Genomic DNA, 27,087 nt, shown 5'->3' with positions numbered 1-27,087 from the left:
AGGTTTCACACATGTTATAGTTAGCGGAAATTTTACTGATAAAAAACCTGTGAAATTCCCCCGTTATAGTTAGTGCAGGCAACTATAACTCACGCGACCGCAATCTTCTGCTGATGACATATGTGTCTTTATGAAAAAAAAATATTTGTAATATATGTATAGCTAAAAATGTATGGAAGAAGACATGGGCAAATAAGTGTCTAAATACAGTATTAGCATCAGCAGAGGATTGCGGTCGCGTGAGTTATAGTTGCCTGCACTAACTATAACGGGGGAATTTCACAGGTTTTTTATCAGTAAAATTTCCGCTAACTATAACATGTGTGAAACCTATGGTTTTTTCAGTGAATATATATATAGATATAGATAGAGAGAGAGAGATATCCTTATCTATATAGACATCTATCTCCATATACACATCTATCTCTATATACATCTCTCTATCTTTCTCTCCATCTATAGATATAGATATATTAGTGCCACATTGGATTCCAAGTATAAAGACGTTTCAGTTAACAGTTGAGGATCTGCTCAGGGTGAATTTTTTCCACTATGTAATTTTATGTTTTAATGTCATTTATTTTTCAAACTGTATTTCATTAAGTTTGTGGCCTTAAATAGAAATAAAGGCCAATGAATATTCTGATAAACCTAGGTTTGAGGGAGGAACACCTCAGCAAAATCCTACTTTTAGCAGAAATCTCTATTGCAAAAATAAAATAAAAAAATAACGCAACACAAGTGAATTTAATAATCTCTAAACTGAATAACTTGGAAAATATGGTTGACATCTTGATTTAGCATAATACAAAACAGGCAATTTCTAAGAAAAGAAACTTTTCAGAGGGATACACAGCAGGGCTAGCTCTGAGTGCTATTGAGCATCTGCTAGTGGTTCTTAATCTTTTGACATCTATGAACCCCCCTTTAATCATTACTGGAATCCAGCAACCCTTAACAAGTCAGTACTGGAACCACAGCCTAAGCAATGTTGATGATTTGAACTACAAATCAATTCACAAAAAACACAGACACGCGCATTCATCAAAAACAAATGATGGGATATTTTTATTTAATTAATAGGCGAATTTAAAAAAAAAAAATATTTTTAAAAAGGTAATGGGCAGGTTGGAGGTTTTTGTAAATTCAATGTAAGGCTACTCATCGTCTATATTCTAGTCTGTTTGATGCACATGCGCTGCTCCCACGAATCAATCTGAAGATACCAACTTAATGTGTAACCTCAAAATTCAAACTCCTTCACATTTACAGAGCATTTTCAAACTAGGAATTTGTTTTTTTCTTCATTACATACAGTTTATATTAATCTGTTACTATTTAATTGTCTAAGCTGATGCAGATACTGGAGAAGGCGTTGTGGACCCCCTAGTTAAGAACAGCTGATTGGGGTCAGAAGGAACTGAATCAGATGTAGCCTAGGAGAGATGTTTATACTCCAGATTCTGGATGGACTTAATTTAGTCTTTAACGTTGCATGGTTTACTTATAGAATTCAACCAGCCCAAAAATCTTTTTACATTTTTTTTATGGGGATGGTAATTTGAGATGCTGCACATACACGGTGGGATATTCAGAAATATTTGGGAATCCCCCATATGCACATAAGAACCTCTATTTGGTCTAATCACTTATTTCTTTCACTTCAAGGGCCGTATTATGATAATTGTGCCTTTTTATTGTAAGCAGCAAAAATGCGCCCTATTACCATGAACGTGCTTCCCCCAGGGCAGCCGCAAACTCGTGCTGCCCCGAGGGCAGCACATTCACGTTAAATACGGAACGGATGCTTTGCAGCCACTCCGTGTTTTCACAGTGTGGGCAGCAACCCTTCTGCACTTTTGAAGGTAATGTCGGGGGAGGAGGTCCATGGGACCCCAGCCAGAGGGCTGCCATCAGAGGGCGCAATGACAGTGCACCACCTTTTAAATGGCGCACTGTCAGTGCGCCTCCTGAGGGCTTCTTTGCCTCTGCGCCCACGTCGATAATACAGCATGGGCGCAGAGACAAAGGGATTCCCTCATTAGCATGGGGCACGCCTCCATGCAAATGAGGGAACACCCCCTTGAAGATATCGTTGGCGCTTTATGTGCGCCAGCGCTATTGTTATTACAGAAGGGGCCGCAGAAGCATCTGCGGCCCCTTCTGTAATACCAAAGTGCCCCGGGGGCGGGCAAATGGGACGCAAGCACCTGTTGCGCCCCCGGGCCACTTTCTGTAATACGGCCCCTGATTTCTTAATTAATCACTGCGTAATGAGCTACATCTTATAAGGGAGATACTGGCCGAACAGGAGGTATTAAGCCCTTTCACGAGTTATCCCCTGGGGTTAGTCCACATTTAAGTTTAACTGATGGGCAAATTAAAGCAACAATACGAGTGAAGAAAGGTATGGATGAGATAATGGAAACTTACTCCTTTTTTCTGTAAATTTATAGCTCTAAATATTCTGAAAAAATAATCTTCAGATTCTATTCCAAACTAGGATATGAGAAGCCAACATTTATTTAGGGCCTAGCTGAAGTAAGTAAATTATGGAAACTTGACAAATCTCATGGGATGATGCAATTCCTTTGAATAATGTCGCATCTTCAATAGTTATGTACAGGGGATTGTTCTTTAGAATAATCCATGATTCTTATATTGACTCCACTCAAGATTAGGGGAATACTCAAATGAAATGACAACCATTGTCCCCAGTGCGGCTTAATACAGGCCGACCATCTATGCATTTTTACAAAGTCCAGGAATTGCAACAATTTGGAATGATCTTAAAAATTTTTTAGATTCAACAGGACCATTGCAGAGGATGAGATAGCCCTGCTATTTAGCTTGAATGTCTACCTCGATCACTATTCACTAGTTTTCTGCGTGTTCACAATGTTGGTGACCACAGTGTTAAAGCTCATTATTGCTAGACACTGGTAGTCCACCAATCTCCATACTCCATTGGGCTGGATTAATGAGATTAAACATTTACCCTGGGATCAGATGATAGTAGCTAAACTCTGTAACAGTCAAAGTAAAATCACCTTGTGGCAGGAAATTAAGCAACTACATGAATAGGAGCATGGATGGTTAATTGTTTTAACCTATTAACACAATAAACTGGTTTTATGGAAACAAAAGTGTGGTGCCGCTACATGAAAATTTGAGGGCGTCTAGTAAGAGGTTCCTCCCCCACATTTTATTTCAAATATTTTGACTCCTTTTGGAGATGGCAGACATCTCACTATCCGATGCTCTAAATGTCAGGGATTTTTTTGTGCCCTTACTTTTCCCCAAAAATGAATATAAAATTGCACAACAGACAAATGTGTGTCACGGTGTATGTCAAAGGTGCAAATACTGTAGCTCACACTTTCAGGTAAGCAAAGGGCAGAAATTCTGTCTATGCCAAAGGTTTGCTAGACGTGCTAGGTGGTCTTAAAATGAAGTGAAAAACACAGATGTATCAAAACTGAATAGTTTATTCACAACAACTATTTAGTATTAATGTACAAGAACATAAAAAGTCACATTCAGAATAAAAGGTGCTATTAAAAAGTGCAATGTGGAGAAACTGCTATAATCCAACATGATAAATAATGAACTGGAAGTCACACCCTCCTCTTTACAACAGAGGTCACTTTCCTCAAGATAAGATCCACTTAGAAGTAAGAGCTTTTAAAAGGTTAAGAAAGACCATAGCTTAGAAAATGATAGCTTAAGTCCATGGCCCAAGAGACTGTGTGGCGAAGAAGGCACATGAAGCTCTACACCTTCACGGAGAAGCATAGGACACCTGCCCTGATGCATGGACGTGGCAGAACACCTGCCCAGTGACCGCCTTCTTTCGACATGGCTGGCCTGCCTTAGTTGTTGACTGGCACAGTTGGCGTGGTGACATGGAAGAATGTGACCTGGATTAGAGGAAAAAGTACCAAAGTACAACTTAATTGAGCACTTTTCAACATCATTTCTACACAATGCAACACCCTCATGGAAGCTGGCATGGTGGATTAGTAACTAAAAAGAAAATAAAAGGAACAAAAACTTTTTTTTTTTTTAAGTGGGCAAGATGAGTAAAAGCAATAGGGGCAGTAGCAACATGGGGAGGATAAGTGGACGCAGAAGCTACAATGAGTAAGGCGGGGGACAGTGAGGAACAACACAGAAGCGTAAGCAACACAAGGGAGGGCAGGGGATGCAGAACAACATGGAGGGCACTGGTGAGGAGGAAACAATAACAGGAATAGAGGGTACGGTTTGGGGGGGGGAGCACTAGGGAGAAGCACTCTGGCGACAGAGCAACAGTGAGTGCAGGTGGAGACAAGTACACGAGGGAGAAAGCTCAAAAACACATGCACTCTCATGGACTGCTTTAGCACACAAGAAAAAAGTAGTGCTTGAAAAGCAAACCGTGGAAGCAGAGATGCCAGCTAATCAAAGAGATGGTAAAGAGGAAATGCTCAATGAGAGGGAGAAACCAGACTGACAAGCTGGGAAATGAATAAGAAGTAGGCAAATGAATGTGACAGTAAAGCCAACCAAAGGGCTGTCTTCCCAGCTCCTCTGTGTTCTTGGTAAGCCACAATCTGTCTCGCAACAGTGAGAGCATGCACCATCTAGTGGCCGCGACTTGAAAAGAAATGTGTTTAAGAGCATGCATCACTCATATGCGTATACAACGGTGTCACTTCCTGATGGCATCAGACCTCAGGAAGTAATGACATATCCCATGATGGTCTTAAGCCCAATAGGCTCATGTAAGCTCAAAGCACCAAATGCAGCAAAATTCCACACATGGCTCGCCCCACTGTGTGGTAGCTGTGGGAACAATTTTATTCAGTGAGACCTTGCTTTAAGTGTGCTCGTGCTAACCAACCTGCTTCTTTGTTGAATAATTTGCTGCTCTTTGCTTAGGAGAGCACCCAACCCTGCTCTAGACAAAATGGGAAGGGGTTGAGGAAGCCAAACAACACCTTGGGTGAGGCAAACTGGGGAGCACGTGTATTGGGGTGGAGAAGCAGCACAAGATGGACAGCTGGAAAATACGCACACTCGTGGAGTGCTTATAGTCAAGCAGTTCCCTAAAAGTGAGCAGTAGGAGGACACAAGTAAAGAGGTTATGCTCCAAGGGAGGGACAAACAAGATGGACAAGGCAACGAATAACAAGCAAGTAAATGGGAGTGAAAATAAAGTCAACCAATGAGCGTACTCAAAGGCTGTGTAAGTTCTTGGTTAGCTGGCAACAGGTCTTTTGCAACCAAACAGCTCACACTGTCTGGTAGGGTCAACCGAAAAAGAGGGACTTGGCTAAGGCATTCCCATCTGGAGTGTTCGGAAAGCGCAGCATGGACAAACATGGCTGGGCAGAGGCAGGCACCACAATAGCGCTTCATACTTACATGTTGCTGGCGAGAGACATGTTGGACATGAAGGCTTTAGATTCTGAAAGTGCATCAAACGCTGTGCCCAAGTGACGCGGAGAGACACCGACTATTGCCTGCGATATGGAAACGGAAGTAAAAAGCAGTTTATATTTATTTCTGACATCTAACAAGGACACTATTGAAAATAATCTCAGTAACAGCGCTTACTATGGTCATCCCTTAAAATCATGTGCATGTTTTGGCACAGATTCTCTATAAAAAGTAAGCATTCTACCCCTAGCCATGGAAGAAGTTTTAAACATCTCTACTGGAGCTCAGAAAATAACTGAAGACAACAATGGACTCCTCTTCAAGGAGCAAATCAACAGTAATCAAAAAGAACCACCAAGCACCTCGAAGACACACAGTCTCCTCCTCGGTCTTCTCTACCTCTATCTATAAGATACATAGAGCGCGCGCCATAGAATGATTAACCTCACCTTTATTATACTCACCTTTTCCATTTGTCAACATCCCAAATAACAGGTATTCTAAATTTGTGTAAATCTGAATTTTTGGATCCAAACTAATGGTAGGGTCACATTGTATAGTTGAAATTGTGACTGTGCACCCTCATGCTAGTAGGATCCAGACAGGCATTGTCATGCAGTGCTCACTCACTCTAAAACACCAAAGCAAAACCTCAAACCAGGTGAATGGCAAAGCGTGGACTCGGCCCAGAGTGTTTTGGTGCTGGCATTTCCACTAGCTCTCCATGACTTGATACGCTTCAGCCGTGCTTTCATGAACGCGGCGGAGATGCTATGGCCCGACTCTGCTGGGCCAACATGGCCACTGCAAGCAAAACAGGGCTTAAAACGGATGGGAGCATGGATTCTGATACATAATACATAACTAAGTAAAATGATAACTGGATTGCCTGACTACACATGGCTTCCTAGGTTGGGCATCATTTCAAGGATGGTCCTGTCTACCTGGGAGAGTAATTTTGTTCCCTTTAGTTGCCGGAGGATGTCCAGAGAGAATCTGGAGATAGATAGCCCTTCGATTCATTTCATGCCAACTGTCAACTCCCCAATACCAGAGAATCAGCTCGTGCTTGTTTGGTCTTTTGCATTTTGTCGGTACACAATACACCAAAATGGATGCCGAAACTGCACCGACCGACTGTACATTTATGAGAAAATCAGGGATACCAAGACGGATCTTATTCTTTGCTGACAATCTCCCAAAACAAAGGAGCTTGTACAAACACAAGCACTTGTGTGGAGTGCTCAAACTTCAAGAAAAGAGTATCTCCTAAAATGGGAGCAGTAGATGGACACAAATACTTGGTCCATGCTCTGGGGGAGGGCTTACCACATCATGCATGCCATGGAAAAATGGGGCAAAGGATAGGACAAAGATGATGGACCTAAGAAACTATTGGTTCCAACTATTTATACTAAGATAGCCGTCATGTAAACCCTGTACGTGGCAAACAATATTACAGAGCAGCATTATGCTCTATTTAACTAAACACAGTGGGTCTTGGTACAACTGGTATTTTGAACTCGCATATTTAAAAGTGCTTCTATGCGTGATGAAGAACAAGGCGTTTTAGAGAACTAAAATATTTCCCTAAATTCACACAGTTTAAGCGGGGAAGTTGCCATTTATCCAGGTTTTCTGGTTTCACTTTGTAGAAATCAGCCATTAAATGGATATCCATTTGTCTTTACTGTTTATGTTAATGCTTCATTTTCATCTCTTTGTGCATTTTTCTGTATTTGTATACTGCGAACTTGACCTATGTCCGAGCTTTACATGGGCACCAGTTACACTATACAAAGTCAATTTTTTTTTTATTGCCATGGGAAGATTAAGCGCCACATTTATGAAACAATATTGCATTCGCAAATTGGAAATTAACCGAACAATGATGGCCTGGGGAACTAGCTATCGCACAATCTCGCGTAGTCAGAGGTATTTTCAAGAGCACAAAAAAACAGTTTACAATTGCCCACCTCAAATTATGGTTTGCCACCTTAAAACCACAAATAATTGAACAACAAACAAAAAGCCCTGAGAGGCAACATAAACGCTAAAGTGTTGAAAGCACAAATGCTGGATGTATACACATGAATCGATAGGAAATCTTTGAATATTCGATCTTTTATTTCAGATATTAGACTGGACAGCCAATACAGCCAATGCGTTTCACCCGTGGCGGGCTTCTTCAGGGCATCCAAAAGGAGAAGAGCTCCTCTGGAAAGTGTTTTCGGTTTTGGTATAAATAGTGAGAAAAGAGAACCACAAGCTGTGTCTATCAAATATCTTTTATATGGTCCAGGGTTAACAAAAGATTTTTAGAAAATATTCTTCCTCCAACGAAGAGCTTGAATACTGTGCAGCACACACAACTGTATGGCAAGAGTAAGGCACAAACGGCGCTAAGGATGTGGAACAGTCAACCACATCTTAGACCGGACCTGTATTTCATTCCAGCATCTCGGTCACAACAGATTCAATTGGAAAGCGCCGTTCCAACCGTATTTAAAGATTTCCTCTCAACTCATGTGTATACGTCCAGCATTTGTGCTTTCAACACTTTCGAGTTTATGTTGCCTTTCAGAGCTTTTTGTTTCACATTCGCAAACTGTGCGAATCACAAAATTTGCCTATTTGCGGATGCAAAATAGCCTTGCGTGATGTATGAAAAGCTTTGTAGTTGCAATTTTAATTAATCACAAAAATTGTTATTACCTAAAATTGGGAGTACAAATAGGGAATCGCAGCACATGTACCCAGCATTTTCTAAATGCAAACTGTGCATTTAGGAAAATGCTATTACCATCAACTTCAAGTCGATGGTAACCATGTGCAAATTTTGAAAAATGCATTTTTCAAAATGCCATGTAGCTCACACGTGTGCCTAGGGCATGTGTGCGCTGTACATGTGCACATATATTTTTGGGGGGGGGTGATTCGGGGGAGTGCCTGGGGGCTTAGACCCCAGGCACTCTTGGCTTTGCATTAGCTAATTTGCGATTACCAATTAGGTAATCGCAAATTAGCTATTGCAAAACCATTCGCACAAATGGGCCTTTAGGCCCATAGGAACGAGTGGAGAAGTATTACCTAATAGCAATTTTCTAAATAGGTAATAGCTATTTGGTAATATTCAGGAATCGCTAAATCTTTGGCGATTCTTTACATACATAGCATTTTGTGATTATCAAATTGCAATATGGTAAAAATAGTTATTTGGTAAATCGCAAAATGTTCTTTAGGTTTCACCTGCACAGCGCTTGCGCTGTGCTTATGAAATCTATTGTTTTTAATAAATATTTAAAAGGGGCTTACATCCAGCCTCCTCACTTTCCTGGCTTTTAATTGGTTCCTGTGCTTGCCACTTACTTTTCCTTCATTCCTATTGGCTGTAGCATATTTCCCTGCATTTACCATTGCTTGTTCCTTCTGGGCTTTTCTCATCAGTTTCCTGTAGCCGAAATACTGTTAACATCCGCTTTGGTGGAACTATTTTTTTTCCCCATAAAGTTTTCCCCCTTTCTCTTGCAGCAGATTTACATAGCGCAATTTATCACCCGGAGAGATTAAGTGATTTGCCCATAGTCACAGGATGTTGTGGCGCAGAAACTTGAACCGGGATCCCTAGCTTTTGAGTCAGCAGCTCTGGCCACTGCTCCACATCCTCTACACTTCTGTGATACTTGTTTATTGTTGTTATAAACTGACAGGTTTAAATTGTGTAGTTATTCTGAAACCGCTAACAAATTTAATACAACACAATCCTTGAAGAAAGTTCCTGTCATATAGTGAGGTTGTGTTTACAACGTAAAGGCTACATTCGGAGTTTACCACTTGGCAGCAACGTTTTAGAAACTTAACCAAAACAGAGGTAATGCTTACATTTTACACACCCTAGACTCATTTTAAATAGTCTGAAGGATGACCCTAGTGACCGCACCAGTGGTCTTCCCGTACTCCTGTTTTGTCTGCAGCGCGTCACTCTGAAAGAACCGGTTTCATTCTTACAGTACAACAGGGTATCAAGATAAGTAATGTGTTTTATGTACGCAGGACTATGGCGCAAATCACACTTTAGGTCACTGTGTTTTCCTACAACAACATCAATACATGGCCACATATACATATACTGTGCAGGACACTGACAAGGCAGGGCAATGGTGCTCATAATACCACTGAGGATGTTTGAGGCAGCACTTCAGTGACTTCAGGCGGAACACAGGAAATGCTGATATTTAGGTGAGAGTGTGTCGGCAGTGGGAACATAGCTGCTGATCTCCTCAACTTCCACAACACAAAAAAGGAAAACTCCACTCTCGCTTGGACGTCACTTCAATTGCGCATTGCGCATTGTATAAAGGACAGGTGCAACACGTGTTGGTTTCCACAGGTAACAGTCATAATAGAAATATTCATTTTAAACAATTGGTAGCATATCATCATCAGCAATGACGTGGAAATGTTCTACCACACATGAGCCGCAGCTCAAATGTAGCTTTCAGAATCACATTTAGTGGCCCATGAAGTTAGAACCAGGCCAATTGCGCCCAGTTCACTCAGGTGAAACGCCATTTTGGCTAAAACAAAGTACTCTAGATGTGTCGTGGTTTAGCAGCCAGAACAAGGTATCAAACAGAAATTCTGTACAACATATACAGAGTGGGCTGACTCAGCCAACACCAGCATTTCTCTCTCAATCCATGAGCCAGATACCAAGGCCCAGGTAGGCCCGAAGGCCTTCGTCGATGTCCGGAATCGAGGACTTCAATGTTGAAGAGATGCGCGATGCTTAGGGATCGCGATCGAAAACAATACCGTAGAAGGGTAAAGGATTGCGTGTCGAGAGTGGAATCAGTAAAGGTTCCGAACTGGAGCACGAGAAACACATCCGAGCCCAATGGCGGAAAAAAACAATCTGAATATGGAGCAGATGCCCATGCGCACCATCATCCATAGGAGGAGTCACCTATCTTGTGAATTCCAAAGACTTTTCCAAGACAAAAACAAGTGCAAACATCCAGGTCCAACACCAGATGGCGATCTATGCTTAGTGTGTGATCTGCAGCTCATATGCCTCGAACATATAGTTCCTAAAATGGAAGCAATGAATGGATAGTAGAAATTGGTCCATTCTCCCGGGGAGGACTAACATAGGAAGAGGCATGATGCATGCATGCTATGGACAAAGGGGGAGAAAGAATATGAGTGCAACGATCGAGCTAGCAAATGGGAAGCCGAGGAATGGGCTGAAGACCACATATTGAATACAACAGTCTCTTCAAGACAGCACATGCTCTGCCTAGTCGAGACCTAAAAAGGGTAAAATGAGCCTGTGGGCTGTGTGACAAGTGCGGTTGCACTTATGTAAGCTTAAAACAGTTTCTGAAACTTATTTCCCTTTTCCTCCAGTGAGGCTTTATGTAGAAGGAATATGCTACTTACCAGTATGCATCTGTTCTTGGCATGTAGAGCTGCAGATCTACACACTTGTGCATAGATCGCCATCTGGTGTTGGGCCCGGATGTTTGCAGTTGTTTTTCCTCTTGGAAAGTCTTTGGAAGTCACGAGGTCGGTGACTCCTCCTTTGGATCGTATTGCGCATGGGCTTCGGCTCCATCCTCAGATTGTTTTTCGCCAGCAGGGAAATGATGGAGCATAGTAACAAACAGTGAAGATGCCCATGTGTGTTGTATCTAAATAAGATAAACTGGAACAGATAAAGGTAGCCGGGGAGGCAGGTGGGCGTGTGTAGATCTGCAGCTCAACATGCCAAGAACAGATGCATACTGGTAAGTAGTATATTACGTTCGAGGCATATGAGCTGCAGATTACACACTTGTGCATAGATTATATAGCAGTACCCACCCTTAGCAGCGACCACCCGTATCTGTTGCAGTGGTTTAAAATAATGTTTTGAGTACAGCCTGGCCCACACTAGCTTGTTGCTTAGTTTGGACATCAAATTCACAAATGGTTTTACTCCAACTAGCCAGCTATGGGGTCTTTTTAGGAGGGTTATGGTCCTAAGACCCTATGGCACTAGGGTCTTAGGACCATAACCCTCCTAAAAAGACCCCATTTTAACAATTTTACTAACCCAGCCAGACCCAAAAATAAATGGAAACTGGGGATCTGCCTGAGTTTTTTTTAGAATTTAGTCCCCCCTGGTCTACATTATCTTCAAAGAGCTCCCAACATTGTGGTTGAGCCCACCCTGACTTTTAGGCGTCAGGGTGACCCGATGATGAAGCATGACACCACTAGGGTGTGTGAGGGTACCTAAACCAAAAGGAATTGCTTCCTTGCTCACCTATTGGTGAAGTTAAAATTTCCCTCACCAGACACTTCACATCATTCCATCTACGTGCTAAAATACCGACCACTAGCTGGCTAGTTGGAGTAAAACCATTTGTGAATTTGATTATATAGGGAGGAATTACTCTGACTCTGAATCCTCTCCACCCTCTAGGCAATGAAAAATCTTCAATAGCCTTTTTGTATCCTATAGTTTGGACATCTACACAATAGTGTTTAGTGAAAGTGTGCGGTGTTGACCACGTAGCTGCTTTGCAGATATCATCTAATGGGATGTTTCCTAGAAAAGCCATTGAAGCCCCTATTTTACGTGTAGAATGGGCTTTAGTGGGAATGGATAGCGTTAGTTTTGCTTTGTGGTCGCAAATCTGAATGTATGTATGTATGTATAACATATTTGTAAAGCGCTCCAATCACCCAACGGGCATCCTGGCGCTATAATCCAACTAAACCTGTAAAAACAGCGGCAGGCTACTCTATCCTAGGAAACAGATGAGTTTTTAATTGTTTTTTGAAAGGTAGAAAGTCTCCAGCACATCTAAGCGACAGTGGGAGATTGTTCCACAGCTTAGATGCCATGTAGACAAACGAGCGTCCCCCCATCCGCTTCCTCCGGATTTTGGGGACCGTTACCAAGCTAGCTGACGCAGAGCGGAGAAGTCTGGCAGGGCTGTACCAAGTGAACAATTCCTGTAAGGGGAGTGGTCCCAAACCATGTAAGGCCCGGAAGACCAAACACAGAGCTTTATATTCGACCCGCTGAGCAATAGGCAGCCAATGCAAATCTTTGAGGGCTGCAGATGATGAGTCAAACCGTCGGCGAGAGAGTGCTAGCTTGGCGGCAAAATTTTGGACCCGTTGCAGTTTGCCCAGTGCCGTGATGGGAGCCCCCAGAAGTAGTGCATTGCAGTAATCAAGTCTACTAAGAATGAAACTACGCACTACTTCTGGTCTGGCATGGGCAGGGAGCAAAGGAAGAATCTTCCGTAGGGTACGTAGAAGCCCCATACAGGAAGACACTGTTTTGTCAATGAAACCCTCAAGTTGAAGATTGGGTTCCATGGTCACACCCAGATTGCGAACCGAGCTTGCTGCTGCTACTGTGCCTTGAACAGAAGGGGGCCAGAAGTCTTGCGGTAGAGGACGTGAAACACGATCCACTGAGCAATGCAACACCTCCGTCTTGGAGCTGTTAAATTGCAGCGAGTTGTTACTTAGCCATGTTGCCGTGGAGACCATACAGTGATGGAAGGCCTCCAATGACACCGCTTTCTCCCCCTCAATGGAGAAGACGAGTTGGGTGTCATCAGCATAATTGGTAACCGTTATGCCAAAAGATTTAATTAATTGGACCAGGGGGCGGAGGTAAAGATTAAAAAGAATAGGGCTGATGGCTGAACCCTGGGGTACGCCCTGCCCTACCCTTCTGATGGTAGACTTGAAGGGGGGAAGGGCAATCACCTGATGTCTATTGGTCAAGTATGAGACAAGCCAATCTCGGGCCAGGCCCATCACCCCAGCCTCCTCTAACCTCCTGGTCAAAATGGCATGATTGACCGTATCGAACGCTGCCGACATGTCAAGCAGCACTAAAAAGGCTGCCTGACCATGATCGGCACGCGAACGAAGGTCGCTCAAAACGGATACCAAAGCTGATTCGGTTCCATGGGCTGGTCTGAACCCAAACTGCGCTGCATCTAGATAATCATTAGCTTCCAGGAAATTGGATAGGTGTCTTGTGACCAATTTCTCCAGGATCTTAATCGGGAACGGGAGCAATGAGATCGGTCTATAATTAGCAGGAGATAAGGGGTCCAGTGATTCCTTCTTCAGCAGCGGAGAAACTACCGCAAGCTTCCAGCTGTCCGGGACCTGGGCAGAGCCATTTGACAATCCACCTAGCTATCCCCGACTTGGAGATGGGGTTGCCCTTGTGTGGTGGAGAGAAAGACAAACAGTTGTTTGGTCTTACGGAAAGGTTGTGTTCTCTCGATGTAGTAGAGTAAGGCTCGTTTGACATCTAGTGTGTGGAGAGCTCTTTCTGCAACAGTTTGTGGTTGCGAGAAGAATACTGGTAGTTCTACAGATAGGTTTAGGTGAAAAGGAGAAAGGACTTTGGGGAGGAATTTTGGGTTGGTACGGAGAACAACTTTGTTATGGTGCATTTGTAGAAAAGGTTCTTGAATAGTAAATGCTTGTATCTCACTGACCCTTCTGAGGGAAGTGATAGCTACGAGAAAAGCGGTTTTCCAGGTTAAAAATTGAAGTTCACATTTGTGCAACGGTTCGAAGGGATGCCCCATTAGTCTGGTGAGAACGATATTTAGGTTCCACACAGGTGAGGGTGGCACTCTGGGGGGAATTATTCTTTTAAGGCCTTCCATGAAGGTTTTAATGGCAGGTACTCAAGTGATAGATGTTTTGTAGGTAAGCTGCTATAGCTGCGAGGTGCAGGTGAATGGACGTATAGGCTAGATTACACCTTTGTAGGTGGAGTAAGTAGCCTATGATGTGTTGAATGGAGACGTCTAGGGGATTGATGGTGTTGTTGTGACAATAGACAACAAATGTTTCCACTTGGCGGCGTAGCACGCTCTAGTATTGGGTCGCCTAGCTTCCTTGACAGTTAGGGGGGAAGAATTAGATATCCGAATTCTAGGACTTCAGGAGCCAGATCGCAAGGTTGAGCTGAGCTGGGTCCGGGTGACTGATCTCTCCATGGTTCTAGGTTAAGAGTTGTGGAGAGAGGCGTAATTTTTGGTGCGGTACTACAGATAGTTCCAGCAGTGTGGTGTACCACGGTTGTCTGGCCCAAGTTGGAGCTACTAGGATTAGTGTGAGGGAGTGTTGCTGTAGTTTGCGCACCACTAGTGGAATGAGTGGGAGAGGCGGAAAAGCATACGCAAATCTGCCTGACAAGTTCATCCATATCGCATTCCCTTTGGACAATGGGTGTGGATATCTGGGCATTTGGAGTTTTCGTGGGTGGCAAAGAGGTCTATCTGTGGATGCCGCCACATCTGAAAGTACGGGTGTAGAACTTGTGTGTGGAGTTCTCACTCGTGGATTTGTTGTGTTTATCTGCTGAGCAGATCTGCCATAGTGTTTTGGACTCCTGGGACATGCTGAGCTAGAAGAAAGATTTTCTGGGGTATGGCCCATCTCCATATGGTCTGTGCTAGCTGAGAGAGTTGGAGAGTGTGTGCCGCCTTGCTTTTGAATATAGTACATGGCTGTCATGTTGTCTGTGCGGATTAGGACTGCCTTGCCTGAAATCTGTGTTTGAAAAGATTTTAGGGCAGAGAAAATCGTTAGTAACTCCAGATGGTTGATATGGAGTAACTTTTGTTGAGGTGTCCATGTGCCCTGCACAGTGAGACGTAATAGATGAGCTCCCCAGCCGGAGAGCGATGCATCTGTGGTTAGTAATACCTGGGGAACTGGGTCCAGGAACGGTCGACCTGTGGAAAGGTTTGGGGTGGTCCACCACTGCAGAGAGCAATGGGTGCGACCGTCTACCAACACCAGATCTATTAATTGACCCTGGGCCTGGTTCCATTGTCGCGCTAAGCACTCTTGGAGAGGACGCATCTGGAGTCTTGCGTGAGGTACTATGAGGATGCAAGAGGCCATCATCCCTATTAGTTGCATAAACACTCGAGCTGGAAGGGAGTGTTGTGCCATGCATTTTGCGCGTAGAGCCTGAATGCTTGTAATCCTGGCAGGATTGGGGTAGGCTAGAGCTTTTGAGGTGTCTATGGTGGCACCGAGGTATTGTTTTATGTGGGATGGTTGTAGATGGGACTTTGCGTGGTTTACTGTGAAGCCCAGTTGGTGAAGTAGCTGGATAGTGGCATGTGTGTGTTGTACACACTGGCTGTATGAACTGGCTTTTATTAGCCAGTCGTCTAGGTATGGGAAGACACGGATGTGTTGTCTCCTGAGGTGTGCTGCCACTACTGCTAGGCACTTGGTGAATACACGTGGTGCTGTTGTGACTCCAAACGGGAGTACTTTGAATTGGTAGTGTTGGCCGTCCACTAAGAATCTGAGGAACTTCCTGTGAGCGTTGTGCACTGGAATGTGGAAATAAGCGTCTTTCAGGTCTAAAGTGGTGAGGAAGTCGTTTTGGGAAAGCAGTGGAAGTACCTACTGGAGTGTTACTATGTGAAAATGGTCTGAGTGTGTATTTGTTTAGGGGCCTGAGGTCTCGGATGGGCCGCAGAGTCTCGTCCCTTTTTGGTATGAGAAAATATAGGGAGTAGACCCCCATATTTCGTTGGCTGGCAGGAACGTGTTCTATCGCCCTTTTCTGTAGGAGGGAGATTACCTCCTGCTTTAGTAGAGTTAGATGTTCTTGTGACATTGGGCGTTGTCTGGGTGGAATGTTTGGGGGGGTAGATAATAGTTCTAGGCAGTAGCCTGACCGAATTATTTGTGTTACCCATTTGTCTGAGGTGATGGTGGCCCAGACAGGGAGGAAATTTTTGGAGTCTGCCCCTGACCGGAGTGGGATGGTCTGGGGGGAGTGGAGGGAAGTCATTGGGTAGGTGCGGTGGCAGAGCGGGCGGTGTTTATTTTGCCTCTGCCTTTGTTATTGTTGCCCCTGTAGCCGCCTCTTTGGTAGCCCCTTGTAAAGGAGGACTGGGTAGGGGCCTTATATGAAGTGGAAGCTGTGTCGGAGGAGTAGCCTCTGGATGTGCTCCAAAAGGAAGAGCGGCGAAAGGAGCGCCTGGGAGGGTGCGATTGTAAAGCTCCCATGGACTTTGCCGTGTCCGTGTCTTTTTTCATCTTTTCTAGGGCCTCATCCACTTTTGAGACAAACAGATGTTCCTGGTCAATGGGATGGTTGAGGATGGAGGCCTGTACATCCGGTTTAAAACCGGAGATCCTTAGCCAGGCATGGCGACGGAGGAGGACACTAGTATTGATGGCCCTGGAGGCTGTGTCTGCTGCATCTAGGGCACAACGCATTAGTAATGGTTTTGCCCTCCTGAATTTGCTCGTTGGCCCTAGGTTTGTATTTATCAGGGAGATGTTGCATTATGGCTTCTAATTCGTCATAATGGGCCCTGTCACACCTGGCTAGTAGCGCTTGTGTATTAGTGATACGTCATATGTTGGCAGCTTGAGATGCAGTACGCTTGCCTGATGCGTCCAAGAGTTTAGACTCTTTGTCAGGTGGTGGTGCTTCGCCTGACGCTTTGGAGTTGGCCCTCTTACGTGCTGTGGACACTACCAGAGAATCTAGTGGTGCTGGCCCTCTGATGTAGGAGGGATCTGTAGGGGCGGATTTATATTTCTTTTCAATGCGTGGGTTAATGACCCTGACTCTGACTGGGTCTTTAAAGACCTCTGGCGCATATTTTATAACTGCCTTGAGCATAGGCAATATGGAGGTAGTCCTATGTGTGGTGTCAAACGTATCGAGGAGGAAATCCTCCTCCACGGGGTCGGTATGGAGATCTACCCTGTGATAGTGTGCCGCCCTCTGTAGTAGATGGTTGAACCCCAGTGAGTCTTCTGGTGGGGAAGGTCTGGAAGGGTAGAGATCATCCTGTGGGACGTTAGGGATGTCAGGGATATTATAATCGTCCCATGGGTCTGGGGAGCCTGTGGGGTCCCCTGTAGGTAAATCTTGGGGCACGTCTCCTATGTCATCATATGGATCCCCCTGATCATCATCCTCCGGAGAGGGTGTTGGGGAATGATGAGGTTGGGGCGGAGACGGTGGAGGAGGGGAAGGTGGAGGAGGCGGTGGAGGTGGGGGAAGGTATTCTGAAAGGAGAGGTAGCAGAGTCCTTCCTCTTTGGAGGTGGAGGAGGTTTATCCAGCTGTCTCTTTTTGATGGAGAGCATCAAATGTCCGGTTTTAGTATCCTTGGTTAGTGTTTTTTGTAATGGATCCGGTGTAAAAAGTTCTGGTGATGTTGGTTGGTCCGTCGGCGCCGAAGGCGTCGGGCCGTTGGTTTTTTGGCTTTATCCACGCTGGTTCGTTGTTTGGAACTATGCTTGGAAAAGTCTGATTGTTTGGTCGGCGCCGAGGTGGATTTCGGCTTCGAAGTGTCGGCGGCTTTGTGTGATTTTGTCGGTGCCGAAGATGGTGTCGGCACCGAGGAGCTGGAGCTGGTTCTCGACACAGAGTGTTTCGGTGCGGGGCTCGGTGTCGAAGCGGAGGCCATTTTCTTTTTCGGTGTCGAAGAGTGTTTATCGGCACCGACGGTGTGCTGGCTCGAGCCCGAGCCGCCGGAAGGCTTAGTTGGCTTCTTTACCGGGCCCGAAGGTGCGGTGTGGAAAGCAATGTCTTTGGTCTTGCTTAGGTCCGGAGGCGAAGGTGTGACCGAAGCCTTTTTTGGTGCCGGCGAGGGTGTGGGGGTTCTTCTGGAGCGTCGACGCCTTCCCCGAAGAGGTCATCCGGAATCGTGGCCGACGAGTGTGCCATGGTTCTTCTAGCCCTTCGGTCTCACATGGTTTTCTTGGACCGGAAGGACTTACACGCCGGACAATTTCGAGCCTCGTGTTCAGGGGAGAGGCAGAGATTGCATACTTCGTGGAGATCGGTGTGGGGGAACTTGGACCCACATCGAGGGCACTTCTTGAAGGGAGTACTTTCCATTAGCCAGGACCGGAGCTTGGGTAGGCCCGAAGGCCTTCGTCGATGACCGGAATCGAAGGTTTTTGCTGATGAGAGGCGCGTCGAGTGGGGAGTTCGAAAACAATACCATGAGTTGGGGTGAGGATTGTGCGTCGATCGTCGAACTGGAAGCTGTTCGGAACCGGAGCGCGAAGATCACATCCGAGCCCGATGGCGGAAAAAAACAATCTGAGGATGGAGCCGAAGCCCATGCGCAATACGATCCAAAGGAGGAGTCACCGACCTCGTGACTTCCAAAGACTTTCCAAGAGGAAAAACAACTGCAAACATCTGGGCCCAACACCAGATGGCGATCTATGCACAAGTGTGTAATCTGCAGCTCATATGCCTCGAACATCTCATTCTTGTTGCATTTAACAAACAAGGGGTACTAAAAATCATTAGTAAACACGTATGACCATTGTATATATTGATTTTTATATATGTTGCAAAGGAGACTTTCATAAACTAGCATTAAGAACAAGTCTAATCTGGTCACGCTAATTTCTCTTAAACAATTAGCCATCCTGTGTTCTCCAGATAATTTGTTTCATTAACACTTCATTCCCAGGGATTTCTAGTATTCTCTGACCATCTGTTTATGATATAGTCCAGTACCTCATAGTCTGGGACAGCCCTAGGACTCTGCACACGCTCATATTAGTGTGACACCAGTTGGGAAATCAGGGCAGGGAAACACACCTGTATATCACGCAGGGGACATTCCCATCCAAACAAATCTTTTCACAGCAGGTGGACCTGTGTTAGGGAGGTCTGTTTGGCACGCAAAAAGGATGAGCTGCTTCATATCCAGCCTCTTAAGGAGTGAGGTAGGGGGGCTGATTATGTTATGTTTTGATGCTGAAGTCACCGGTGAGGTTGAAGTTTGAGGATGTGAGTGCTGAATGGAGAGGGGGGTGATGGAGTCAGAGTTACTCTGGTGAAGCTTTGTTGAATCCTCTTGTGCTTGATGCCCAGAGTGGCAAATACCAGGCAAAGCGCAAAAATTACTTTGGTGTTGCTTGATCAGTGCATACACAGCTAGGGTAATTTGCAGGTGGTGACCACTCCTACTCCGGTCTTGCACATAGCCTGACATCCTTTTCTCTATAGGCAGCAACATTCAACACACAATCATTTGGTGGATGAGGATCTAAGCCATGTTTCTGTGATAAAGCGTGTGTCTGGGTTATGCTGTACGCTCATACATATGTACGAAGCATGGATGGCTGCACCGTGTGTGTGAATGAGAAAACACCAACATTATATATATAAAAGATGACAATCCTGCAATTTTTCATATTAAAGAAAACCCCTTCCAAACTGGCCGTTGATGCACACGTGTAGTAACAAGTGCACGCGCTGTGGAGCATGGCAACCATTTTTTATTTACCCTTCCGAGAAAAAAAAGGTTAAAAAGTGCATGCAAAGCACAAAAAAGAAAGCAAGTAGCCCGGCAGCCCTTTGCAGCTTCAGGGCCCTCATTAAAAAAATTAAAAATTGGGGTCGGGAGCATCGGTGAAGTGGTAGACCAAAATGGGGGAACGGAGAAAAGGAGAGAGAGGAAAAAATATAAACTAGCACATAGACACATGCACTCCTACAGAATGCTCAATAAAAAATAGAATAAAACAAAGTTCCCTCAAGTATGCAGTGGAAGAATTCAACTCATCCAATCAGAAAACAAACCAAAATGCTCCAGTGTAGGACTATCTGAAGAAAAAGGAAAGTCATCATTGGATGAGCAGACAACTGAGATACATAACAATGGCATCCAATCATGAGCAAGGGGCGGACCCAATGTCTGCTCTCACTATACATTATGTATTGGAAACAATCTGTCAGCTATAGATCGCTTTACTAGTCTCTGGGCAGCGACCTAAAAAGGTAGCTCTTCAGTCTTCTAGAAATTTAGCATCATCTACTAATGGTGCCATAAGGCTACTGCCTTGCTCCTTTTTATGGAGACTCTTGTCCTGTACAGCACTTGACTAGCGATAGTAATACTACAGCAGGCTTACATGCTATCACGTGACACAAGTACCGCTTTCCACACGCACCTGTTTTTCTAACACCTCGTGGCTGGTAGAATAGATATGTCTTAATTTCACAATTGGTGTAAAGTGGCCAGGCGTTCTGATAGAGTTGCTCAGCGGCTTACAGACAGATGGGGGAGCGTCCTGAAGGAAATCACACTTAATCAAGGAGTCATTCTCCAGGTGGGACTCTAGAAACAGAGGGAGAAAAAAAGTAGTATCACTTTCATGGACGTTCGGGTGTCAGTGCTCTGCTGGTGCACATCAAGACCATAAGCTTCCCATGCAGCAACAATATTATGCCGTGAAGCTCTGCCATTGTACATTAACCCCTCTCACAATACCTTGTGTAGAACTCACCTGCTGCTCTATGCAATACTACAGACGTTTCTATAGTAACCCCCTCAGTGCGCCGAGCTTTGCACAGCTCTACATCTTGATGAAGCACTAACCAAATGTAAAATATGCGCCCCTCAAAAGATGGCTATGTAGGCCCAATGGGAGGAAGCCATGTTTTTGAAGAAGTGAACCTCAATTTTCTCCTTTCATGGTGACATAGGTCTGTGCACCTCTAGCCACAGCAGACCTCCTCTTGTGGTTCACAACTTCTGAAGCATGAGGAATGTCTAGCTTACTTTGGAAGTTTCTCATGCTAGCCAGGGCTAAACTGAGGTTGGGAGGGCTGAGGTCACTTAGCTATGTTGAAGGTCATGGAAAGCTTGCACCTATCTCAAAGGTCTTAATCTGATCTGTTGACACTGGAGTGGGTCAAAGTAGGACAGCTGCAGTTATGATTCTGAGCATCTAGGGCATGCCACTGGTAGGCCTATACAAGGAACGAAAGGAGGTGGCACTCATTTTGGAGCCTCACACTACACCAGTTACCAGGGCATGGCAGAGCATGAACAAGGGACAAAACTCCACGGATGTATGAGGCTGCATTTTAATCCCCTGTATCTATGGAACGCCCTAGAGTCATAGGGTGCTGCTCGGACAAGTATACAAAATGTAACCTTGTAACAAAGGTCTAGCAGGTGGCATTTTTCTAACTCAATCTTCTTACTCTACCGGCGATAATAAATTGATGGATTGTGGGGGATACCGCATTGCGGATCCACATAGGGATGGATTAGAAAACTCCTAAATTAAACTCAGTAGCACCCTGTAACGGGCACCCATTTCCCCGCAGCCTTGAATGTGGAAGCATCATGAACGAGATTTCCACTGTGTTCACTGTGAGAAAGGCTAACTTAGAACAACTGTCCTATCTACACACTTATAGCCCCTACATCTAGAAGATATAGGAAAATAAGTCCTTATCTGCATTTCCAGCAGCAAACAACAGTACCTCAACATTATGTATGTGGATAGCAAAGAATTAACCAGATTGATGGACTCTGTGGACAGCATCATCATGGTGACCCAGCAGTTTAACTGATATTTTAAAGAACTACTAAGCAATTGCATAGCAGCAAAGGGCCACAGATATAATCAGTATCATCTGGTCATAGTGGTCAAACCTAAAAGGCAAAACTGAATGAACGATGATCTTTCCACAAAATGACCCTTGGCAAATGACCTCAGGACTTTGGGAAGGTGCTCACCAGATCTCAAGCGATCCACCCAGAGCATTTCAGGGAAACACCCCTGGGACAGAGGGTTCACAAGGGAACCAGTTTGACGCACAGGGTGGCCCTACTACTGCTGGCTGTCTTGGGGACCTACAGAATTGATTATTCCATCAAGGAAGAAAACTACAAAGATGACAGAGAACAGTTGTTGATTTTTTAAACCCTCACTGGGTGAGAAGAATTGGCCTTGTTGGGGGTCCCACTCTGGAGTAACTGCAATCCTAAACCTACGCACAATTTGAGGAAACAACACCTGGGAACTTCAGTGTCTACAGGGAAAACAGGGCCTTGTACAGCGACGAAGACGTTGTGGGATCCAGATAGAGTGTCTCACTGTGGAGTAAATGCAATCCTAAAAAAAACCTGCACAGTCCGATGGAAAAACAGCAGTGACCTTTAGTGTTACAAGGAAAAACAGGATCTTGTACAGAGCGTACAGGAAAGACGATGAGGGTTGGACCGCATTTTTACTAGCTAAGCACAAGAGAAAATATTGAGCACATAAGGAGTACGGCGAGACAGCTAAATAAGTTTAATAAGAAATCTGGAACAAAATAGATAGCATGCCACCATTGATCAATATCACCCAGCCGCCACCCTCGTGAAGCTTTACCGTGTGAACTTCTTGAGTGTTCAAGCTTACTCTCATCCTCTTGTAAGTCTGTAATTTCTGGTGCTCTAATGGAGAAAACAGAAAGAAGAGTGTAGATCAGATATGATACAGCTATAGCAGCGTTTTGGCTGGAAGAGGTCTTAAATGTGTCCATCTAACTGGATTCACCATTCATTCTATGCAGTTCAGTTTAGTATAGTTTATAAAGCGCCTGAATCACCCCCCCAGGGGTATCTCCGCGCTAACGAACTGCCTTTGTCGAATAAGAGGGCCAGCTCAAGACAACGTAGTCTTTAGAAGCCCAGGGAACTGCAGGTGATCAGAGCACTCCCGCAGATGGATGGGTAATTGGTTCCAATAGGTAAGCCAGTTATCAGTAATCGATCTTGTGGGTTTGGATTCAGCTGCCATCTTATTTATCGGAGTCATTTAATTGAAATATTTTGCTGTGAGCTTCAAAGTTTCCTGCATTTTTTAGTTCACTAAAGATCACATGACGGGACATTGCATTTTTGTTGGTCTGGATAAATATTATGTTATTGTTGAAAATGTGGTGTGACTAGCAGAACATTTGCTTACAGAGTTGGTCCCTCTATAAAACACTGATATTTTGCTGCGGGTTACAAAAGCCCAGTCATTTTAATGTCTATTTTGAGGCTAAGACAGATGTCAGCAATGATGGTTTCAGGATGCTGCTTTAGAGTAGCACATCTGAAGCTCAGTTTCGAATATATGGAATTGATGGAAGTTCACTGGGGCTGCCCTTTGAAGGTGGCTTCTATAGTATGTGGAGTAGGACCCAACCATGATGTATCCGGTAGAGAATTTGTTATGAAAAAAAAAGGGAGTTGTTTTTTTTAGTAACGTGTCACAGGGAATGACTTGGAAGAGAAGCCAATGAGTTCTGGGGGGCAGTGTCGCTCCTAAGCATGATGCTGTTCAGTTGTGCTGGGACTGGCACTACTAGTCTATACAAGATCATAAACTACTTTGAGATAATTTCCTAGATAGTTTATTGATCATGGACGCATGTCATGGTGAATATTGGGGTTGCTTCTCCATATGGTCCTTGATAATGAACGAATAATTCAGGTTCACAAAGCCTCTTCTCTTGGCACGTAACCAGCTGTTGAGTGCCACAGGGCTACAAGACTGTAACCTTGAGATTCGGAGTAGCATCACCCAGTTTCCCAGAGATTACTTACTTCTTTGGAGTAGAGCAGCGTTTATAGCTACATGGAACTTCTTTTGGAGCGACGATGGCTGGAAGACTCCCATAACAAACAGATTTTTGTCTCCTTACCCCCATGATACCATGAATTATGCAGACAAGCATCCAGTTACCTAAAAAACAAAATTTTTTTCCATGAAAAATTCCACCAGAAACGACATTAAGTCCAGAAAAACACATGGCCCTCGCACTGCTCCAATTCCTATGTAAAGAAGTACAAGTTACTTACCTTCGGTAACTATATTTCTGTAAGAAACATTAGTCATAGATTCCTTACCTTAGAATTACCTCTAGGCGTCAGACTGGATTTGTAAAGTTTTTTGTCAGCAGTACCTCTGCACGTCGGAAGGTGGCGTCGGCGTCGCCAGAATGACGTCGCGGCAGCTACTTAGACGCCACCCTCACGCGCTGACGTCAGTTCTGTACACTACTTTCCGCGCCAGAAACGCTGAGCCATGCAAGACACTGACCATTGGTGCACAAAACTAGGGCCCTGAAAGGATGTCCTTAACCCTAGAAATCAGTTCGCAGAACGGGGGAGGATGGGTGGGGCGGTAATGAATCTATAACTAATGTTTCTTACAGATATATTGTTACCGAAGGTAAGTAACTTGTGCATCTGAAAGAAACACATTAGTTATAGATTCCTAACCTTAGAATAGATACCCCAGCAATACAACCCCGGTGGTGGGTCAGCGAACCAAAATCACACCAGAAAGTCCTGGAGAACAGAACGGCCAAAAAAGCCATCTCTCTGGACTTGGCTGTCCAGGCAGTAGTGTTTGGTGAACATGTGCAGCGTTGCCCACGTAGCCGCCTGACAGATGTCATTCAGAGGCACTCCTCTTCCCAAGGCAGTAGTGGCTGCAGTCACCGTGGTGGAGTGAGCACGTAGCCCGACCGAATGTTCCTTTTTAGCCAGAGAGTAACAAGCCTTAATACACATGACCCATCAAAAAATAGTGCGTTTGTGTACGGCACAAAAAGTTGATCATCCACCCAGAACGGTTTTGTGCAATCCAGATAGAAGGAAAGCGCACGCTTTGGGTCCAGAAAGTGGAGCCACTCCTTCCTCCTTTGAAGGATGCGGAGGCAGAAAGAAGGTGGGCAAGGTAATGGTCTGCCCAATGTGAAAGGCAGTGACCACCTTAGGAAGAAAGGATGGACGGGTCCTGAGAACCACCTTGTCCGGATGAACAGACAAAAAAAGGAGGTGGGGACGAAAGAGCCTGGAGCTCACTCACTCGTCTAGCGGAAGTGATGGCTACCAGGAAAGCAGTTTTAAGAGTTAAGAGGCGTAAAGGACAGTTCTGAAACGGCTCAAAGGGAGTGCACATTAAATAAGTTAGTACAAGAATCAAGTCCCACTGTGGCATACCGAATGGAATTGGAGGAAAAATATGCGTTAAGCCTTTCGAGAAACGGTTAACTACCGGGGACTTGAAAAAAGAAGGCTGATCTGGCAGTCGAAGGAAAGCAGAGATGACAGAAAGGTAGCCCTTGATAGTGCCCAGAGCAGAGCCCTGCTGGGCTATAGAGAGAAGGAACAAGAGTACTTCAGAAAGAGGGGCAGAAACGGGATCCACAGCCTTTGCTGTGCACCATGCCACACATTTATTCCACCTGCAGGCGTATACCGTCTTTGTGGAGGGACGCCTGGCTGCCAAGATTACGTCACAAACTTCAGGATGCAGGTCGAAAGACGTCAAGTGCCGCCGCTCAATCGCCACACAAGGAGGTGGAGACTGGACAGATTCGGGGGGAGGACCGTACCCTGCTGCTGCGACAGAAGATCCTCCCGAAGAGGCAGTCGGATCGGAGGATCGATGGCCTTGTTGAGCAGCTCGGGATACCAGACTGTTCGTGCCCAAGCTGGAGCCACAAGAATGACTTGGGCCCTGTCGTGCCTGATCTGCTTCAGCACTCTGGGCAGAAGTGGTATAGGCGGAAAGGCATATAACAGACCGCAACTCCACTTGTGACGAAAAGCGTCACCGAGCGAGTTCCGCCTTGGAAATTCCTACGCACAGAATTGCTGACATTGCAGGTTCTCTTCGGTGGTGAATAGATATAACCAAGGCTCTCCCCACTGTTGAAAGAGACCTTGCACCACCTCCGAGTAAAGACACCATTCGTGATCTATCATGGACCTGCGGCTGAGTTCGTCCACCCTGGCGTTAAGAGAACCTGCCAGGTGTTGAACCACCAAGGAAATACCTTGATGTTCCAGCCATGTCCAGAGGCGAAGGGCCTCCTGACATAGGGTCCACGACCCCACCCCGCCCTGTTTGTTGCAATACCACATGGCGGTGGTGTTGTCCATGAACACCTGCACTACTCTTCCCCGGACAGAGGGAAGGAATCCCTTCAGTGCAAAACGAATCCCCCGTAGCTCCAGAAAGTTGATGTGAAGCTCGGACTCCGCCGGAGACTCGAACGGCGCGGCGCGGAGCCAACTGCCGGTGTTATAGCAGCTTTCTGGACCCCTCCCGCAAAGCCTTCGGAATCAACATCTGCCAGTCGGAGCACAACTTGGGATCGAGTCCGCAGGGCCCTAAGGCGCACCGGCGGAGTCGGTCAGCCCAAAGATGGCATCCATCGCCTTGTAGAACGTACAAAGCTGGGCGGGGTTCGTTCCGGGTCCCGGAAAGGGAGGGAAGCTCTGAGTCGACCCTTTGGGCTCCGTACGCGGAGCCACCACCCGTGCACCTCATCGGATCAGCCGACTGACGAGGAGAATTCGAAGAGCGACAATACTTCTTCGACTTCTTCTTATGCTTGGACTTACCCAAACCCAAGTGCGAAGACTTTGAGCCGGAATGGAGATGGCTCCGTGACCAGTCCCTCGACCTCCCTCTCAACCGGGACCTCGAACGGCGCGGAGCCGACTGCCGGTGTTATAGCAGCTTTCTGGACCGCTCCCGCAAAGCCTTCGAAATCAACATCTGCCAGTCGGAGCACAACTTGGGATCGTGGTCACGCTCTAGGCAAAAAAAGACATGCTGTGCGGATCCGTCACCGACATCATGCAACGGCAGGATCCTTAGGCCTTGAAACTGGGCATCCCTCGTGCACCTTTTTGAGCCTTACCAAATGTCCATTAGGTATGTGTATCTAGCCAGCTTTCCATGTGCCCTGGATCATCTAACAGCTTCCCCAGTCTTCCATGGCACACAGGTGTGCACATTAAAGAGGATCAGGGCA

At 45.4% G+C, this 27,087-nt stretch overlaps 1 protein-coding gene across 1 annotated transcript in view; it reads right to left on the bottom strand.

The window, feature by feature from the left end:
* Positions 1-3,470: 3,470 nt before the first annotated feature.
* The window catches only part of LOC146830557 (protein brambleberry-like), a 204,490-nt gene continuing 180,873 nt past the window's right edge, over positions 3,471-27,087 (bottom strand). Inside the window, exons 9-13 of the mRNA XM_085604049.1 lie at positions 23,858-23,996; positions 22,653-22,717; positions 20,433-20,599; positions 5,410-5,507; positions 3,471-3,920 (exon numbers count right to left, since the gene is read on the bottom strand). Coding sequence (XP_085460175.1) covers positions 3,782-3,920; positions 5,410-5,507; positions 20,433-20,599; positions 22,653-22,717; positions 23,858-23,996 — 608 coding nt within the window. The 3' untranslated portion in view covers positions 3,471-3,781. The remainder of the gene's footprint in view (positions 3,921-5,409; positions 5,508-20,432; positions 20,600-22,652; positions 22,718-23,857; positions 23,997-27,087) is intronic.

The sequence above is a fragment of the Triturus cristatus genome, chromosome 5_1 (genome assembly GCF_964204655.1).
Source record: "Triturus cristatus chromosome 5_1, aTriCri1.1, whole genome shotgun sequence".
NCBI lineage: Eukaryota > Metazoa > Chordata > Amphibia > Caudata > Salamandridae > Triturus > Triturus cristatus.
Note: the sequence above shows the minus strand (reverse complement) of the source record. Positions and strands in the feature narration are given on the sequence as shown.